The sequence below is a fragment of the Arachis hypogaea genome, chromosome 12 (assembly GCF_003086295.3).
Source record: "Arachis hypogaea cultivar Tifrunner chromosome 12, arahy.Tifrunner.gnm2.J5K5, whole genome shotgun sequence".
Lineage (NCBI taxonomy): Eukaryota > Viridiplantae > Streptophyta > Magnoliopsida > Fabales > Fabaceae > Arachis > Arachis hypogaea.
The window spans coordinates 84041271-84060911 of record NC_092047.1 but is presented as its reverse complement, the minus strand read 5'-3'; the positions used below and the strand labels follow the sequence as shown (position 1 = coordinate 84060911).

The 19641-nt window shown below is 39.2% G+C and overlaps 1 protein-coding gene across 1 annotated transcript; it reads left to right on the top strand.

Annotated features, from left to right (window-relative positions):
- The first annotated feature begins 1758 nt into the window (after window positions 1–1758).
- LOC112730181 (uncharacterized) lies at window positions 1759–3039 on the top strand. The gene has a single exon (XM_025780280.1). It carries the CDS (start codon window positions 1759–1761, stop codon window positions 3037–3039), a length of 1281 nt encoding a protein of 426 aa, XP_025636065.1.
- Window positions 3040–19641: the final 16602 nt, after the last annotated feature.

The window sequence follows — 19641 nt, the reverse complement described above, 5'->3', positions numbered from 1 at the left end:
AACAAGAAAGGACTCCCGGGTGCTCTCCATCTCGACGGATAGCCCCACCACCAACAAGAGACTCCCAACAATATCATTTGGTCCAGAAGACATATGGTTCAAGGACCTCCCCAAAAATCCTCCCATGGTAGCCACAGCGATGGTCGGGATAGGGCTGGTCAGACGCATCCTCGTCGACACAGGAGCCGATTCGAATATCCTATTCAGAAACGTGTTCGACGCAATGGGGCTCAAGGAATCCGACCTCAAAAGCCATCAACATGGAGTCATGGGACTTGGTGATAACTACATAAGACCCGACGGAACGATCTCTCTCTCGATCAGCCTAGGAACTAGCGACGCCAGGAAATCGGTTATGGCAGACTTCGTAGTCCTTAGAGACTCCACCGCCTATAACATCATCCTAGGAAGGAAAACCATCAACGAATTCTCAGCTGTAATATGCACAAAATACCTAACAATGAAGTTCGTAATGGACAAGGGATCGGTTGGTTCCGTAAGGGGAGACCTAGAAACGGCAGTCGCCTGCGACAGCGCCAGTCTCTCCTTAAGGAAAGAATCCAAAAAGGCAGCTGGCGTGTTCCTAGCAGATCTGGACGTCAGGGTGGAGGACAAACCAAGACCTGAACCAGAAGAGGACATGGAAAAATTCTAGATAGGGAAGTCGGTAGAACAATTCACCTTCATTAACAGAAACCTACCCCATGAACTCAAAGGTCCCCTCATAGAGGTCGTGAGAGCAAACAGCGACCTTTTTGCGTGGACCCCATCAGACATGCCAGGGCTAGATCCCGAGGTCATGTCCCACCGACTAGTCATAAAATCGGAAGCCAAACCGGTAGCCCAGCGGCGAAGGAAGATGTCGCAGGAAAGGGCGGAAGAAGTCGCTAAGCAAACAGCAGGGCTGCTGGAAGCAGGGTTCATCAAAGAACTCGAATACTCAACATGGCTGTCCAATGTTATCCTAGTCAAGAAAGCCAGTGGGAAATGGGAATGTGCGTAGACTACTCTGACTTGAACAAAGCATGTCCAAAAGACTCCTTTCCCCTCCCCAACATTGACACCCTAGTAGACTCAGCAGCGGGGTACCGATATCTCAGTTTCATGGATGCCTACTCCGGCTACAACCAAATCCCGATGCACCGACCTGACGAAGACAAGACAGCTTTTATAACACCAGGAGGCACCTACTGCTACAAGGTAATGCCCTTTGGGCTAAAAAACGCAGGGGCCACCTAGCAAAGGCTAATGAGCAGAGTCTTCCATGACCTCATCGGTAGAACGGTAGAGGTGTATGTCGACGATATCCTGGTAAAAACAACATAACCAAGCAATCTGATAAACGACCTCCAGGCCGTCTTTTGGGCATTAAGGAAATTCAAAATGCGACTTAACCCACTCAAATGCGCATTCGCCATGGAAGTAGAAAAATTCCTGGGATTCATGATAACCCAGAGAGGAGTAGAAGCTAACCCGGACAAGTGCGAAGCCGTCCTCAAAATGATGAGCCTCGGGAGCATCAAAGATGTACAACGGCTCACCGGGAAACTCACAGCCCTATCCCGGTTTCTCGGAGCCTCGGCTGAAAGGGCCATTCCATTCTTCAACTTGATGAAGAAAGGAATCACCTTTGAATGGACCCAGGAATGCGAAGAGGCATTCAACCATTTCAAGAGGATACTCTCAGAACCCCCTATGCTCAGCAAACCCAGAGAAGGCGAGCCCTTGTACCTGTACTTGGCCGTGACCATATAAGCAATGGCAGCAGTCCTAGTCAGGGAGGAGGACAAAACCCAGCGCCCAATATACTTCATCAGAAAAACACTTCAAGGGGCAGAGACGAGATATACCAAGTTGGAAAAGCTAGCCTACGCCCTATTGGTTTCATCAAGAAGACTAAAACAATACTTCCAAGGGCACACAATCATCTTGAGAACCGACCAAGCCATCCGACAAGTCCTCCAAAAACCCGACCTAGCGGGAAGAATGATGGCATGGGCAGTGGAACTATCCCAATACGACTTGCGGTATGAACCAAGGCAAGCAATCAAAGCCCAAGCCATGGCAGACTTTCTCGTTGAAGTCACAGGAGAAGCCCCCGACGTACCGAGCACACGGTGGAAGCTCCACGTTGACGGAGCATCCAACCAAACGTTTAGAGGGGCCGGGATCATCCTCGAAAACTCGGCAGGAGTAGCATACGAACAATCCATCAAGTTCGAATTCCCGGTCTCAAACAACCAAGCTGAGTATGAAGCTTTGATTGGAGGGTTAATGCTAGCCAAAGAGGTCGGAGCATCAAGAATAGAAGTGAGCAGCGACTCCCAAATCGTCACTTCCCAGGTAAACGGCAGCTACAAAGCCAGGGATGCACTACTACAAAAATACTTGGAAAAAGTAAGAGAACTATGCAAAAGCTTCGAAGAAGTCACAATCAAGCACGTTCCCAGGGAAAGGAACGCCCGAGCCGACCTCCTCTCCAAGCTCGCAAGCACCAAACCCGGCACGGGGAACAGATCTCTGATCCAAAGGCTAGCAACGGAACTTGCGATCATCATGTGCACGGCTCAAGCACCAAACCCGCCCTCATGGATGGACCCTATCTCCCGATATCTGGAGCACGCAGAAACACCTCCCAACCAAAAAGAGGCGGAGATTGTCAAAAGGGAAGCTCTTAAATACACAATCATACAGGGGCAGCTATACAAGAGAGGGCTCCACCAACCACTACTAAAATGCTTATGCCCCGACCAGACGGACTACGTCCTAAGGGAGGTACACGAAGGGTGTTGTGGTCACCACATCGGGGGAAGATCTCTAGCAAGAAAAATCATCAGGGCGGGATACTACTGGCCTACAATGATGTCAGATGCCCAGAAGTTCGTGAAGAAATGTAAAAAGTGCCAGGAGAATACCAACTTCCACAAAGCACCTCCAGAGGAGCTCAATCTAATGATGGCCCCCCGACCTTTCGCCCAATGGGGAGTCGACCTCCTAGGACCATTCCCACCAGGACCCGGGCAGGTGAAGTACTTATAGTGGCCATAGATTATTACACCAAGTGGGTAGAAGCAGAACCACTAGCCAGTATATCTGCAGCGAACTGCCAAAAGTTCATGTGGAAACAAGTGGTCACAAGGTTCGGGATACCGGAAACCGTCATATCGGACAACGAGACCCAATTCACCGACAAGAAGTTCAAAGGGTTCTTAGAAGGACTAGGGATTAAGCAAAAGTTCTCCTCAGTCGAACACCCTCAAACCAACGGCCAAGTCGAAGCAGCCAACAAAGTTATCCTAAAGGGGCTGAAAAAGTGACTCGAGGGAAAGAAAGGCTCATGGGCAGAGGAATTAGCCCCAGTACTATGGTCGTACAGGACCACCCCCCAATCATCCACCGGAGAAACCCCCTTCCGACTCACATACGGGGTCAACGCTGTCATCCCAGTCGAGGTCGGGGAACCAAGTCCGAGGCTGCTCCTCGGAGGGGGTAGCGAGGCAGTTGAAAAAGACCTAGCCGACGAGACAAGGCAAATGGCGCACCTAGCAGAAGCAGCAATCAAGCAGAGAGTGGCCCTCAGATACAATGGCAAAGTATTGAAAAGAAACTTGGGAGAAGGCGACCTGGTCCTACGACGAAACCACATAGGACCCCCAACACCAGGAGAAGGCAAGCTAGCCGCAAACTGGGAAGGACCTTACAGAATAAAAGAAGTCCTCGGCAAAGGGGGTTACAAACTAGAAAGGTTAAATGGGAACGAAGTACCGAGGACATGGAACATGGCGAACCTCAGAAGGTTCTACTCGTAAGAAGGGGCGATCACACAACCCCAATCCCCATCCCCATGTTTCGCTTTTACGTTCTCCTTTTATGTTTCACACGAATATCTTCTTTCGCTTGAATTTGTTTATGCATTACATATTTCCTTGTCTGACAATATGATAAGCTTATCTTTTGCAAGTTCACTCTCTCCCAAGTCTCAAAACAAAAGCGCAACGAAAAGAAACAAAACGGTCGACCCAACGGTAACCCAGGACTGATCACCCCGGGAACCATAAGGGACCAAAAATAAACGGCTCAAAGTAGTATCATAATAAACGGATTAAGCAAAATGCCATGACGGCCCGAGCAAGCGAAATAAAGAGCAAAGGCCACGACGGCCCGAACAAAATCCGATAAATGCCAAATAGCACGAGCACAAGCAAAAAGTGTTCAAATACAACCAAAGGGCGCCTACCAGCAAGCCCGAAATGATAAATATTACAAACAAAAAGTAAAACAAGACAGGAATATCCAAATAATTCAAAGGATGTCAACAATCTTCCCACCCTCCACAGTCTTCATCGCACCAACCTGAGAGAGGTCAAGGTCGGGAGCCAGTACTGCCACCTGGAGCTTTATCCCTTCCTCAGTCAGCTTAACAGCTTCGCGAGCTCCCTTCGCAAGATCTTTGTTCCTCTTCTTCAAGGCAGCCATATCCCGAGCAACCGCCTCCGCCGAACTCTCAGCCAACTTCAGCTTCTCTTCCAATTCCTCAACCCTCTTCTTCATGGCCACAGTCTCACCACGAGAGGCATTCAGGTCCTTCATTAAAGCCATATCCCGATATACCAGCCTGTTAATCTCCTTGGCATCCTCCTCAGCCTTCCTCTCACGATCAGCCAACTTAGTCTTCAGAGACTCCTCCCGAGATCATGAATCTGTCAAATCTTTTTGGGAGTTTCGAAGCTTCACCTCCATGGCATGATAGTTACCCAGGATGGGCTCCACCTTCTTGGCAATAGCAGCAGCACGAAGGAGACTACGATAAATCCACCTAGCTTGACCGGAGAGGTCGGCTTCGTGGAAATACGACTCAGTACCGGGAAGCAAATGGGACTCAATAAAACCCCCAGCATCAAAGTTCTTCTCCATAACCGAGAGGGCTTTCCCGGAATCCCTCTTCCTCTTCTTAGGGTTACCTACGGCCCTCAGCTCATCATCACCAAAATCCTCCTCAAAGATCTCCGTTTCCACGCCGGTAGCCTCCTCAAGCTCCTCGGGAGAAATAACATTTTCTTGGTGAGCCGGATCAGGCCCACCTATCCGACCACTAGCTTCCTCAATATCCCCGTGCTCCTGACTCGCCGAGGGAGTAGGCGGGAAGTCACCTTCACCTTCCTCATTACCTTTAATGAGGTTCATCAGGTCAGCCAAAGTCTTATTGCCACTAGCCATAGTAACTGCAAACAAAAAGGAAGAAAGGCGTCAACAGTAGAAAAATAAAACACAAAAGAGCTACAAGGAGGAAAAACCCACCAACATACGATCGAACGGCCTCCCGGTCCCCCATTAACATGCGAGGATTAAGGTTCTTTTCACCAAAAATGGCCAAAAGTATATCAGCAATGTTCCGTTCTTCCGAGCTCAGCCAGTCATAAGACACCTTATTAAGATAATCGGATCCCGCACCAAAACTCCAGTAGGTCGGGATCCGCCGAGCTCCCTCAGCCGTAAGCCAAAAAGGCTAGTAATCTTTAATCGGTCTAACCTTGAAGAAGGTAGACTTAAAACCATGGAAAGAATCTTCAAATAGGCCAAAGATTCTACGCCCCTGTTGGGCTCTAAAAGACATGTAACCCTTCTTAGCCTTCCCCTGGCTAGAAGGGTTCATGAGCAAGAAGAGATAAAGGAAGACGTTCACTGAAAGCGGCAGCTCGAGGTACTCGCAAACCATCTCAAAGCACCGAATAGAGGCCCAACTATTCGGGTGAAGTTGCGACGGAGTGACGTCGCAGCGATTCAGTAAACTCATAACAAAAGGAGAAAAGGGTAAACGAAGCCCCAAAGTCATGAACATAGGATCGTAAACCCACAGCCAATCGACAACTCGTGGAGAAGCCAGATTCTTGTGGCAGACACGCTCCCGACCAGCAGGGACATAGACCTGGTAAAACGCCTCCTCGGGATCCCCTCCACATAAGAGCCCGGATTGTCGTAGCTTCTGGAGACCCTCATTGGTCATCTTAGAAGGAGTATCCTTCACATCGAAGGAAACCCAAGCATAATGGTCGATGAAGTCAGCCAAAGGGCGCTGGGCCTGACTCGAGGAAGCGACACGATCGTCCATACCTACAGCGGGGGCACCACTTAGTCAACATGGGAGGTCGGGAACCCTCAAAACAAGAAAGCGAAAGAAAAACTATAAACCTCTCCCTAACCCCTGGCATACTAACCCAGGAAAACCCAGAACCACGAACAAAAACCCAAGAAAACCCAGAAACATGAACAAAATCTAGAAAGACCCAAAAATGCGAAATCCAGTGGCACCCCCTCTAGAAAGAAAGGAAGACCCAAACATACACGAAGCAAATGCACAAAAGATAAGGAGAAATAACCAAAAAGAAAGAGGCTATGAGAGCTTACCAAGAGAAGCAGGACCTGCAAAGTGGGAACGGGGAGCAAGAATGCTTGAAACAGCGGCGTTGATAGGAACAAGGAGCAGCAGCAGCGTAGGAAGAAAGAGAGAAAGAAAAAGGGAAATAATAAAGAGAAGAGAGGGTTAGGAAATAAAAATAATAAAAGGAGAAAGTAACTGCCGAGGAAGAACGCCAAAAGACATGGGCACGTTTGACATTTCGCCCAAAATTCAAATCAATGAAATGATGGGCATTTAATGCCCAGGCGCCAAAACCAAGAAAGCAACACAAAAACTGAAACCACCAAGCACGCGAGAAACAAAACGCCACCAACGAGCTACCGAGAAAGGAAGAAATCTCACCATTCCAGCAAAAGACAAACGCGCCCAACCACGAGCACCAAATCTCGAGGCAGGCGTGTTAGGGGCACTGTTATGGGTTACCAAACTAGCCCAGGAAGTCGCCGGGTCGGGGCACCACCCCGCCCAGACCCAAGAAGCTACAACCGGTCTCCGCGGGTCGGTCAACCACGCCCGACCCAGAGGGAGATCAACTCACCGCGCTAAACGCGTCACCACCCGGGTCGGAACCCTTAGGATCGGCACCCCGAGTACCGGCTCCAAGTACGGACGACCCGCACATGTGGAGGATGACAACTTTACTCCTCAACCAATGGGCTAGGCCCCTATTAGGCCCACCCAGCACAGCATATAAAAGGGGGACAGCTCTCCCCCCGAGGTACGTCACATCCTTACATAACTCTGCCACCCCTAGTACGGACTCTGACTTGATCGTCGGAGTGTCCTTGCAGGTGGCCACCCCCCGCTCCGTCCGCCCTCCGACGTTGCCAGCCTTCACTCTGCGCCCGCTCGGAACCTCCCTCACTCTCTCAATCATCACCTACCGACAACCCGTGGACCCCAGGTAACGAACACATGTTTTGAATTGGTTTGGGAGGCTCGTATTAGAAAAACGTAGTTAACGGCGGTTATGAAGTTAACCTAGATGCATCTGGCTCAGACCTCAGCTAGTAGGGGCGTTGCTAGCCTAACATGTAAGCCACACATTGGATCTGTTTTCCGTACGGACACACGAGAGGAAAGGGCTACCCTTAGAGTGGAGCTGCCCAAGTGTGGATTATTTGATTTTATTTCTGTATGAGAATTCCCTTATTGATTCACATATTTATACAAATTATTATTTTCTAAATAAAATTATTTTTATGATAATATTTATATGGTCTCATGTGAATTATAGATGTACTGTCTAGTCACTGGGTTGCAAGACTCACTCTATTTTTTTTTAAAAGATATTTTTTAGGAATAAATGTATGATTATGTGAGTCTTTCTATTCAAGAGTAATGATCTGCAATGGGTATCTATTCTTTGTTGAATTCTTAGACGTCATCTGCTCCATATGTCATAGGCAGGATCCATCCATATTTATTTATTTTATTTTTATTAAAAATATATTTGTAATTATTTATTCTAGAAACTATAAATTTATCAAAAATATTTGTAACCTTCGTATTTATCTTATATTCAAATCTGTTAGACTTGCTAGGGAACTATTTTCCTGAGCGCCAGTCATGGCTCACTTTGGGCTGTGACAAAGTGGTATCGGAGCTTAGGTTTAATCTCTGTAATATGGAGCAAGTGTCCTGTGGTAGGATCATAATTGTATAAATAGAAGCGCGCCTATTTGTACAAATTGTGGCTCTATCAAAGGCCTATAGGAATGTCATCTTTGTCCTCTGTGTAATTGTCTCTTCTGATTTTTGTGATCATGCGTCCTTTGCCGCTTCTTACTACTCCTGTTCTTTTTCTTGTACCCAATCTTAACTTATCCTTTGGTAGATTTTCTTGAATGTGTTTTTGTAATGGTTTCGGTTTGGGTTCTGGTTCGCGGTTTCTCTTGTAGCTAGTTTAATCTTCCCCTATTTTTGGCGAATGTATGCTTTAATCTTCTTCATCATCATGTTGTTCTCTATGATCTCTGATGTCAGTATTTTAGGAATTACTTAGAAGATTCGATCTGTGTTTGCTGTGAATTACTATCTAATTCCTTAAAGTTTAACAATTTTGTTTTTTTTTTTACAAGAGTGTTTCCCCTTATTACTTTCAACTAATTATAATAAATCATGCATCGTGAGTTAAAATATCTAGCATCGTCACTTCTTGTGGTGTGGTTGTTGGGCATGATGCATACAGGGCTAAATTATAACATGCAAGGAATAGTTCTTCTAAACTCCTTCTTTCCTTTTTTTTTTTTTGTAATGGTAATCGTTAAGTTTAGGAACTGATAAACTCCAATTTCGTGGTTTATCTTGTACTTAATTTAGGGGATTTTATCAACTTATCCCATATTTATTCAATGAAATAGCATGGTTTTGTAATTCTCCCTAATTTGTGCTTAAGTGTGAAAACATGCTTTTTAGGCCTTAAAATAGCTAAATTTAAGTCACTTTAATTCCATTCCATACCTTGATATATTTGTTGAGTGATTTCAGGTTCATAAGGCAAGTATTGGATGGAAGAAGTGAAGAGAAAAGCATGCAAAGTGGAGAATTCATGAAGAAATGAGCATTTGGAGAATTCAAGACCACGCGCACGCGTCACCCACGCGTACGCGTGAGGAGGAAATTTGCCAGCGACGTGCACGCGTCATCCACACACGCGCATGACAAGAGGCACGTGACCTCATTAAAGTGAATTCACTAGGAGCGATTTATGAGCTTTCCAGGCCCAAATCCAACTCATTTCAGAGGCTACTTGATGCAGAATTCAAGATGGGTCAAAGGGGAAGTAATTAGATGAGATTAAGGACCATGCTTTAGGTAGTTTCTAGAGAGAGAATCTCCTTCTTCTCTCTAGAATTATGTTAGAATTAGGTTAAACTCTCTTTAATTTAGGTTTTAATTCTTGTTTTCATCTTGTTTTCTTTACAATTTCTTATTCTTATATCTTTGTTCTTCTTAGTTTTCTTGTTAATTTCCCCTTGAGCCTCTTTTATGTTTATGAGAACTCTTGTTACTTTGATTTTCATTTAATACAATTTATGTTTTATGTTCTTTTATTATTTAATTGAGTTGTTATTGTTCCCTTGCAATTGGATAGTTGTAGAATTTATATTTCTTGCAATTTAACAAATTTTCCTTTTATGCCTTCCAAATGTTTGACAAAATATTTGGTTGGATGTTAGAATAGTTTTTTTAGCATTCTTGGCTTGAAAAGAGAAATTAGGTAATCTTAAGTCATTAATACCCAACTTATGTTGGTGATCTAGAGTTGTTAATTAATATTGTCTCTATTGACTCTAATCTCTTGCTAATTCAATTAGTAAGTTGATTAGGACTTTTGGATTGAGATTAACTAGTCTTATTTGACTTTCTCTCATGTGAAGATAACATTATACCTTCTTCCAATGTTGGAGATGACTAAATAGGATTAGCTCTTGATAATTATTCTAATATAATTAATGACTAGGATAGAAAGCCTATATTCTCAATCCTTACCATGAATGCCTCTTTTTAGTAGTTGTTATCTTTAATTGTTTGGTTTAGTTTCTTGCCCTTTTTTACCAACCCAACCACTTGAATACCATAACCAATAATGTGCACACCTCACTGTAATTCCTTTGAGAGACGACCCGAGGTTTAAATACTTCGGTTATTTTATTGGGTTTGCACTCGTGACAAACAAATTAAACTTTGATTGAGCGTTACTTGTTGGCTTGGAACTATACTATCAACGGAATTATTTTGTGAAATTCCTAACCGACGATAATCCTCACATCAGGAACACTAGGTATTCTTCTCAGGTTAGTTTGTGTTGAAGTATGCGCTTTGATCCTGCCGCGTGATTTGACATATCGTTCATTCTTCTATCTTTCATATTGGGAGTTTCTTGTTTTAATTCTTCTTGAAATGTGATTTGATTCCTTTGCTTCATCTCTTATATCTTATACATATCTTGATCTGATCGTGCTGCTACGTCTTGTCTCTCCACCATTGCTGTAGCTATGTAATGTCTCTCTTCTAGTTTGTCTGCTTCCCTTGACATCTTGATTTTTGATTAATTGATTATTGAATATTGAATATTGATTACTTGTTCTGTTGAGAATATGGATTAGTTCAATTTTAGATTTCTATCTTTTTATATTAGTTCAGCTATTTTGCCTCTTTATGAGGTGAAAATACAGTGTGTGATTAAACTTGATTTATAGATCCTTGATTTGCGTGTGTATGATTAAACCTTGTTACTTTATGTAAGGATGAACTAATTAACAATATAGAGCCTTAATTTGTTTGTCATTTGAATTTAATTAAAGATAAATAGGAGATAACAAGATCGGCCTTAATTTGCTTCTGTTTTGCTTACTATTTAGGTTCACTAATCCTTTTTCATTAAACACAATGTAATTATTCCTTCACTGCCTTGCATGTAATTATTTGTTCTTGATTTATCTTTTGTTCCTTTTTGGGTCTTCGACATTCGACATTTCAAATGCCTAACAACTTTGGTCTGTGTGCTGAGTAAAAGCATTTGCTTCGTTGTTACATGTTATTTCCCTTTAAATTGATTGCTTTCCTTTGCTCAGCTGTTGTACTAAATTTGGACATTAATGAGAATTCAGAATTGTCAATAAAAAAATTGTCAAGTCTTATTACATTTTGCCCCATGTTTGGCAATACAATTAGCATAAACATAACACATAAGAGAGGAGTATAAATGGATCGGTTTGGGCATTTGGCCCTTGATTTGCCATTGTTATGGAATATGGTGTTTGATGAATTCAACTATTGATCTGTCATTTTTACTTTTGAACCTTAGTTTGCAATTGTCGCATCTGATTCAATTTCAAATTTCATACTTGATTTTCAATAATACAAAGAAAAAAATATTTGTATTTCTCACAGACTCTTCCAATGAAGATCACAACATTCAGGCTAAAAAAATTTGCATACTTGAAAAAATTTATATGCCTATTATTTGGTAATGTTATTAACTGAGAAAGAAAACTTTACAATTTTTGCACCCTCCTTCCCTTCCAGTAGGGGACACTTGATGAAAGAATTTGAAACCATTAGTATATTGAGAAGAAGGAGAGGATTATGAGAGTTGCTCAATTCTACTTTTATATAGGCAGATTACTGATCCTTAGTTTGCTATTGTTATGTGATATGAGATTGCTAATTATTATTGCTTCTGAATGTAATGATATTTTTGCCCTACTATATTTGCGGCATCACATCCTCTATTTCAACCATCAGTTGCCTTCTTCAACTTTAAGGCATCAAAATATAACTCATTTTATAGTCAAATACAATTCATTTACAACTACTTGTTTGTGGTTCAATTCATTAACTCAAAGGAGTTGTACAATGCTTTTAGGTAGAAATATTAAAGAGAAATCCTTGTTCAAAGTTAATGTCCAATGATTAACACCACCTATTCTTTTATTAACTTTATAGGAAGCCTTTGCCCCAGATTTTTTTTCTTTAATACAACTTGATTCTCTTTCAACCACATTCCATTTGCTTATGCATACGCTTGTTTGATTGTGCACCTAAGTATCTGATGCGTGAGCATCTTTCCTACCTTTTCTAGTGAATTTGTATTTAATTTGTTGAGTTTAATCAAGAATTAATTATCTTTTAGCCACTATAGATGCTACTTTGATTCATGTGCAATTCTGTTTATTTTAGGTAGCATTCGGATGGATTTGATGGAATTTTCGCAGAAAAAGAGAAGAAGGCGAATGATGCTATCAACCCTGACCTCTCTGCACTCAAACCTGAATAACTCGAGCTACAGAAATCCAATTGATGTGATTTTAGTGGCGTTGAAAAGCTAACTTTCAGATCTTTCCAACGATGTATAATAGTCCATACTTCTTCTCTATCAATTCGGCCAAGGCTGCGCCTAACTTGAGATTTCTCAAGTTAGGCGTGGATTATTAAGGAATCAAGTGGTCCCCAACTCTCCAAGAAGCAAGCACGCAATCTCCTATTAATTCCGATTTAAATTTTATTTTATTTATAATTAGAAAAAGATATTATTTGATTTAGGAAATATATTTTATATTAATTAGGATTAGATATAAAAAGGGAAAAGAATCAGCCATTCAGGAATCTCTTCTCCCTACCTCATTCCGCACTTTACAGTTTTTCAGAATCCTAGTTTTCTCTCTGAACCATGAGCAACTAAACATCTACTGTTAAGGTTAGGAGCTCTATCTATTGTATGGATTGATACTATTATTTTTCTATTTTAATTCATGTACTAATTTATAATTCAAGAATTATTTTCGTTCTTTATCTTATGAATTTTGGGTGGAACGGAAGTATGACCCTTATTCTAATTGAGTTCTTGTATAACTTGGAAAAGCTCTTTACTTGAACAACAGCTTGAAAATAATTTTTCCTAAATTTCTAATTATCTAGACTTAACATGATACGTGACATATAATCCTTTTATATTTGGGTAATTAGAGTTTCTGTGGCACATAAACTAGAATTGAACTTTATTCTCTAATTGGAATTAAGTGACCAAGGAATTGGCGGTTGATGAAAGTTAGAGTAGACTAAGAAGGTCTAAAGAATTAGGGCTTAGTCATTTATAGTTTGCCATGAATTGAATCTTGCATGATTAAAATAGTTAGTAAGAAAAGTCAATCCGGAAAATAGATATCTCTGAAGCCTTAACTGTTTCTCCATATATTATTCACATCTTGTTTACTGCTTACTTTTCTAATATTCTGAATTTACTGTTTAATGCTTTTGAACTCTCAAACACCATTTTTTGCTTGTCTAACTAAGTAAATCACTTAACCATTGTTGCTTAGTCCATCAATCCTCGTGGGATCGACCCTCACTCACCTGAGGTATTACTTGGTACGACTCGGTGCACATGCCAGTTAGTTTGTGGGTTATAAATTCCGCACCGGTATCCTCCAAAGATCTTGAGGAAAAACCCTTGCCCCTAACCGCTATTAAGCACCAATTCATGAACATAGTATCCTTTGTTTCAACTTAGTTTTGTTTAACGTGATAGCATCTATGCTTTTATCATTTCTTTGAAATGTTCGTCTTATATTTTTCCTTTGAGCATGTGAAATCTCTTAGTTTTATCCATTGTTAATGAATGTCCTATTTGATTGTGTTCTTAATCATTCTCTTAAATCTTTGTGAATATTGCCACTGACTTTAGTGATCAATTCTTGTGAGCTTTGTACTTCTTTTATTCAGTTTGAACTTGTTTCGACCTAATACTCCATCTTTTCTTTTGTTGTTTCTATCGAAGTTCATTGATTCAAATTTCCTTGTTAAGATGTGAATTGACTTTCTTTCTAGAACACTTCATTGTTTCTGTACATCATTGCTTAGTTGCGATCCTACGCATCCTTCTGAATTCTTTCGAACACTGTCTGTGATGTTTGTTCTCTTCCTAGTTTTTGTATCCCATTGAGTAAGTTCGAACTTGTTTCGATGTCACGTGCGATTTCTAGATATAGCCAGCAATATGTTAGCTCTATAGAACATGAATTATGGACGCAGAAGGTAAAACTTGTAAGCATGCAACGTTACAAGTTGTGAAGATAAGTTATGATGAAGTTTGGAAAGTTGAAATTCCAAGTCTTGATGTGAGACTAGTTTCTACCATGGATATATTACATATGTGCAACAGAATAAGGAGATTATGAAGTTAGAGTGATGTGATGAGAAAGTTAAAGAGATTTTAGTACAAGTTGAAAAGCGCTATATGTGTGTCCTTATCAAGGGAAAAAGGATGTGTGTGAATGTTAACAATGTCTTTTTAACACAAACCAATTTTGTAACTTTTGCACCACTTTATACTTCTTTCTCATGTTTAATAGTGATAAAACCGTGTAATCTTTTGCATCAGGTGTATTTTGTGGCTTCTATTTCGCTTCGCACTTTTTCCTTATATTCATGCCATATGCTATTTGAAATTGTATATGCTGAAACTATATTCTTTCCATAATGTGTGCAAAAGTAAAGCTGGTATAGATCTCTTCCATCTTATATCAATTTTTGAGGACAAAACTTTTTGTAAGAAGGGTAGATTGTAACCCCTCTTATTTTTAGAAAATTTAAATTATGAATGAGTTATGTTTTATTTTACTAAATTGAGATTTTTATTATAGAAATAATTTTATTAAAGATATTTAAATTTACTTTTATGAACTAAGAAAATTAATTAAATTATCTCTAAATTTTTTTTAAATTAGAATATCTAATTAAAACTAATTGATGGGTTTATAAATAAAGGATATTCTAAAATAATTAATTTTAATTTTCAATTACTATTCTATCCTCTATTTTTATTAAAATTATTAAATTACCCTTACTATTTTTTGAAATTTAACCCTAATTTAAAAATTAACAACACTCGCAACTCTCACCTCACATGTTATGAGCACACACAGAAGAAATAGAGAGAGTGAGGATTGGGAAGAAGAGAGAGGAGGAAAGGAGAGGGAGAAGGAGAAGGAGATCAAAACAGGGAATAGGGGAAGGAGAAAGGAAGAAGCGCGAGGGAGAAGGTGCTATCCCGCCATCCTCGCCGTCACCCTTGGAGTTCGTCCCTACCGCTGGAAGGGGAGCTTCGTCGTTGCCATCGCGGTTGTGGGTATGGGGCTTCGAAGAGAGAGAAAGGAGCTCGCAGAGGAGAGAGAAACACAATGGTCAGAGAGAGGAGACTCTCGCGAGGAGGGGGAGCTGGTACGCCTCTGCCGTTGTTGCAGGCTACAGCACCACGCCTCTGGTCGCCGGGAACCACGCTGAGGTCCCAAAAGCCACCGTTGGAAACTCTGCAAGTTTGCCCTAGCTCCGCTTTGCTTATACCGGTTCTGTCCTTATTGGAGTTGCCAATGCTCCATACCCTTATTTCCTTTGGTAAGACTAATCTTGTGCTGCCTTGTCTTGCGGTAAAGCCCTATTATTGACTCTGTTCTATCTTGACTTCCTTTCTGCCTTTGCTCTTGTTGGATTCATTGCCATTTTTACTGTAGTTGTCCTATGTTGTTGCTACTAGGGCTGCCAGCGATGATGCTGTCATTGCTCCCTTGATTTGTATGTATATTGGTAGGAATGAAGCTTATGTTGTTGCAGCCGCAACTTTCTACTGCCTCGGCCCAAAAATTCGTGCTCTTTCATTCCACTATACTTCAACCTTCTTCGTGTTTTATTTTGGAACTCCCAGTTTGGTCTCTTCTGTCCCTTGGGACCAATTTGTGAGTAGGCTTTACTTTTATATTTGTTTGATTGTGCATCTATAATTATTTTGATATATATCTATTATGATCATTGAATTATACTCACTATATTTTTCTTGAATAATTTTAAATTCATTAGGATAATTGATTTATTAGAATTAAATAATTCATTTTTATGAAGTTTATACTTTCGGAACTATACATGAGACCATATATATATTTTTTGATGAAGTTTTGCATTATTCCAAAATATTTGATTTTACTTGAATATCTGTTTTTGAAGCATTGAAGTATTTGTTAGTACTCACTTATTTTAAAATTGTGAAATATGTTTGAAATGCCTTAAGATTGCGAAAATATGATTGGAAAGGATTGGATGAGAAAGTATTATTTGATTTTATTTTATTTGATACCTCGTATGTTTGAAAGACTGTAGAATTGATTATATATGAAATTATATGTTTTGAATTAGTTTAGGAGGCTCGTATTAGAAAACCGTAGTTAACGGCAGTTATGACGTTAACCTAGATGCCTCTGGCTCAGACCTCAGCTAGCAGGGGCGTTGCTAGCCTAACGTGTAGGCCACACGTTGGATTTGTTATTCCGAACGGACTATGGGTGGCAAACGGGCCTAAATCCGTCGGGCCGGCCCGCGTAATCCGCCAAAAAAGGCGGGTTGGGTTGGAAAATTGGGACCGCCAAATAGCAAAAGCCCACCTTACCTGCACCGCTTAAACTGCGGGCTTTGGCGGGGCGGGGCGGGCTTCCCCACCGGGCTTAGTATTTTTTTGGCAAGGAGTATTTTTACAAATTTTTTTGCCAAAACCCAACTTCACCTAACCCAACTTACAAGAGAATAAAGATGAAAATTGAGTGTTTTGGATTATGTTTATTTTGTTTTAGAGACAATATTTATAATTATATTTTGGATTATGTTTATTTTACTTTGGGAACAATATTTATAATTACAAAGACTTTAATGTTTGTGAATATAAAAATTATAATTTCTTTATACTTTTAGAAATTATAATAGTTAAAAGTAAAAAACAGAAGAGATTTTTTTAAGCCTTTATATATATTATTTAATAGTTAAAAGTAAAAATAAAAAAAGGATATTTGGCGGGCTTAGCCCGCCGGCCCGCCAGCCCGCTGTTAGGCGGGGCGGGCTTCTAGCGGGACGGGGCGGGCTTCCCCGCTTGCTACCCCTAGTACGGACACACGAGAGGAAATGACTACCCTTAGAGGTGGAGCCGCCCAAGTGTGGACTATTTGATTTTATTTCTGTATGAGAACTTCTTTATTGATTCACATATTTATACAAATTATTATTTTCTAAATAAAATTATTTTTATAATAATGTTTATATGGTCTCATTTGAATTATAGATGTACTGTTTAGTCACTGGATTGCAAAACTCACTCCGTTTTTTTTTTTAATATTTTTCAGGAATAAATGTATGATTATGTGAGTCTTTCTATTCAAGAGTAATGATCTGCAATGAGTATCTATTCTTTGTGGAATTCTTAGACGTCATCTGCGGCATATGTATCCATCCATATTTATTTATTTTATTTTTATTAAAAATATGTAATTATTTATTCTAGAAACTGTAAATTTATCAAAAATATTTGTAACCTTCTTATTTATCTTATATTCAAATCTGTTAGATTTGCTAGGGAACTATTTTCCTGAGGGCCAGTTATGACTCACTTTAGGCAGTGACAAATAAAAACCTTAAAATAAAGAAATAATATTTTGGTCCTTTAAAAAAATTTTTCAATTTTATCAAAATACATCAAATATAGGGAGATACGAAAAAAGAATTCTATTAACCAAATTCCAAGACGATTTCTAACAAACTTATTTATGTTATAAAATAAATAAATAACTAAATAAACAAGAAACAGATAATAAATATAAAATAAAGGAATATACTTAAATAACTTTAGTATTTATATTCACCAATATAATTATCTTAATATAATAGAAATGATATATATATATATATCAACTTATTTGTAAAAGAGAGAAAAAGAGAAACAATATATGAAAGGAGAGAGTAATTTTGTTATTACTATTGTGTTATTAACAGAAGCTTAACTTCCTATATACACATATAAAATGTTATATTTTTAACGTTATTAAATTCATTCTCTCTTGAGAATGGACATCCACGTAGTGATCCTTATCACAACACTCCCCCTTGGATGTCCATTTAGGATTATACCTCGTTAAAACCTCACTAAAGAAAAAACCAATGGAAAAAACTTTAGTGAAGGAAAAAGAGTACAATATCCTTTGTAATAGGCACTGTCTCGTTAAAAACCTTGTCAAGAAAAACCTAATGGAAAAAAACCCGACCAAGAAAAAAATAGTACAGTCTCCCCCTCTTATCGACATCATTTAATATCTCAAAATCGGCGCATCCCAATCTGATGTATCAATCTTTCAAAAGAGAATTTTGGGAGCGATTTTGTAAATAAATCTACCAGATTATCACTTGAGCGGATCTGTTGGACATCAACTGTCCCTTGATTTTGAAGATCATGAGTAAAGAAGAATTTAGGAGAAATATGCTTTGTTTTATCACCTTTAATGTATCCACCCTTAAGTTGAGCAATGCATGCTGTACAAACAGGACAATTGGAGCTATCTTATGATCAATCAGTTCATATGATGACATAATATATTGGATCAAACTCTTGAGCCAAAAACACTCGCGACTAGCTTCATGTGTCGCTAGTATTTCAGCATGATTAGAGGAGCTTGCTGCTATCGTCTGTTTCGTGGACCTTTATGATATAGCTGTACTATCATATGTGAATATGTATCCTGTTTGAGATCTCCCTTTGTGTGGATCAGACAAGTATCATGCATCTGCATAGCCAACTAGTTGTGACTTGGATCCATAGGGATAAAACAATCCCATATCAACCGTTCCATGAAGATATCGAAAGATTTGTTTGATTCCGTTCCATTGTCTTCTGGTTGGAGAGGAACTATACCTTGCTAGTAAATTTACAGAAAATGATATGTCAGGTTGTGTATTATTAGCAAGGTACATTAGCGCTTCAATGGCACTAAGATATGGTACTTCAGAACCAAGGATATCTTCATTTTCTTCTTTAGGACGGAGTTGATCCTTTTTCACATTCAAATACCTTATGATAATTAGGGTACTTAATGGATGTGACTTATCCATATAAAATCTATTCAAGATCTTTTCTATGTATGTTGTTTGATGAATAAAGATCTCATTTTTTGTATGCTCGATCTGCAGACCGAGACAAAATTTAGTCTTTCCAAGGTCTTTCATCTCAAACTCTTCTTTTAGAGTTTTTATAATTGTTGAAATCTCTTCAAGAGTTCCAATGATATTTAAATCATCAACGTACACAGCAATTATAATGAATCTATATGCATATTTCTTTATGAAAATACATGGGTAGATATCATCATTCTTAAATCCGTTTTTAGCCAAATACTCAGTAAGACGATTATACCACATTCGTCCAGATTGCTTAAGACCATATAATGATCTTTGCAATTTGACTGAGTATAACTCCTGCCAGTGATGGACCCAGAAAATTTTAGGAGTGGGGGCAAAAATATATATATTAAATAAGTTTTGTTAAATACTATTAATTATATGGAGATATAAAAATTAAAAAAAGTTAGTGAACACTTTTATTCTTAAAATACTATTCGTTATATATAATTTATAAAAAAATATTTTTTTATTTCTAAAATTTAAAATTAAAATATTTTAATTAAATTATAGATAACTTATTATCCTAACTAATTTTTTTATACACATTTAATAATAAAAGACTGAATTAACTGGCATATTAGCGCCTAATGATACATTACTATTTATAATTTGAAATTAGAATTATATATAAATACTAGAAAAATTAAATCTTTATATGAAAAGTATGTTTATATAAAATAATAAAAACATAATTTACAATTTTTTATTTCTTTTTAAAATAATTAAATTTG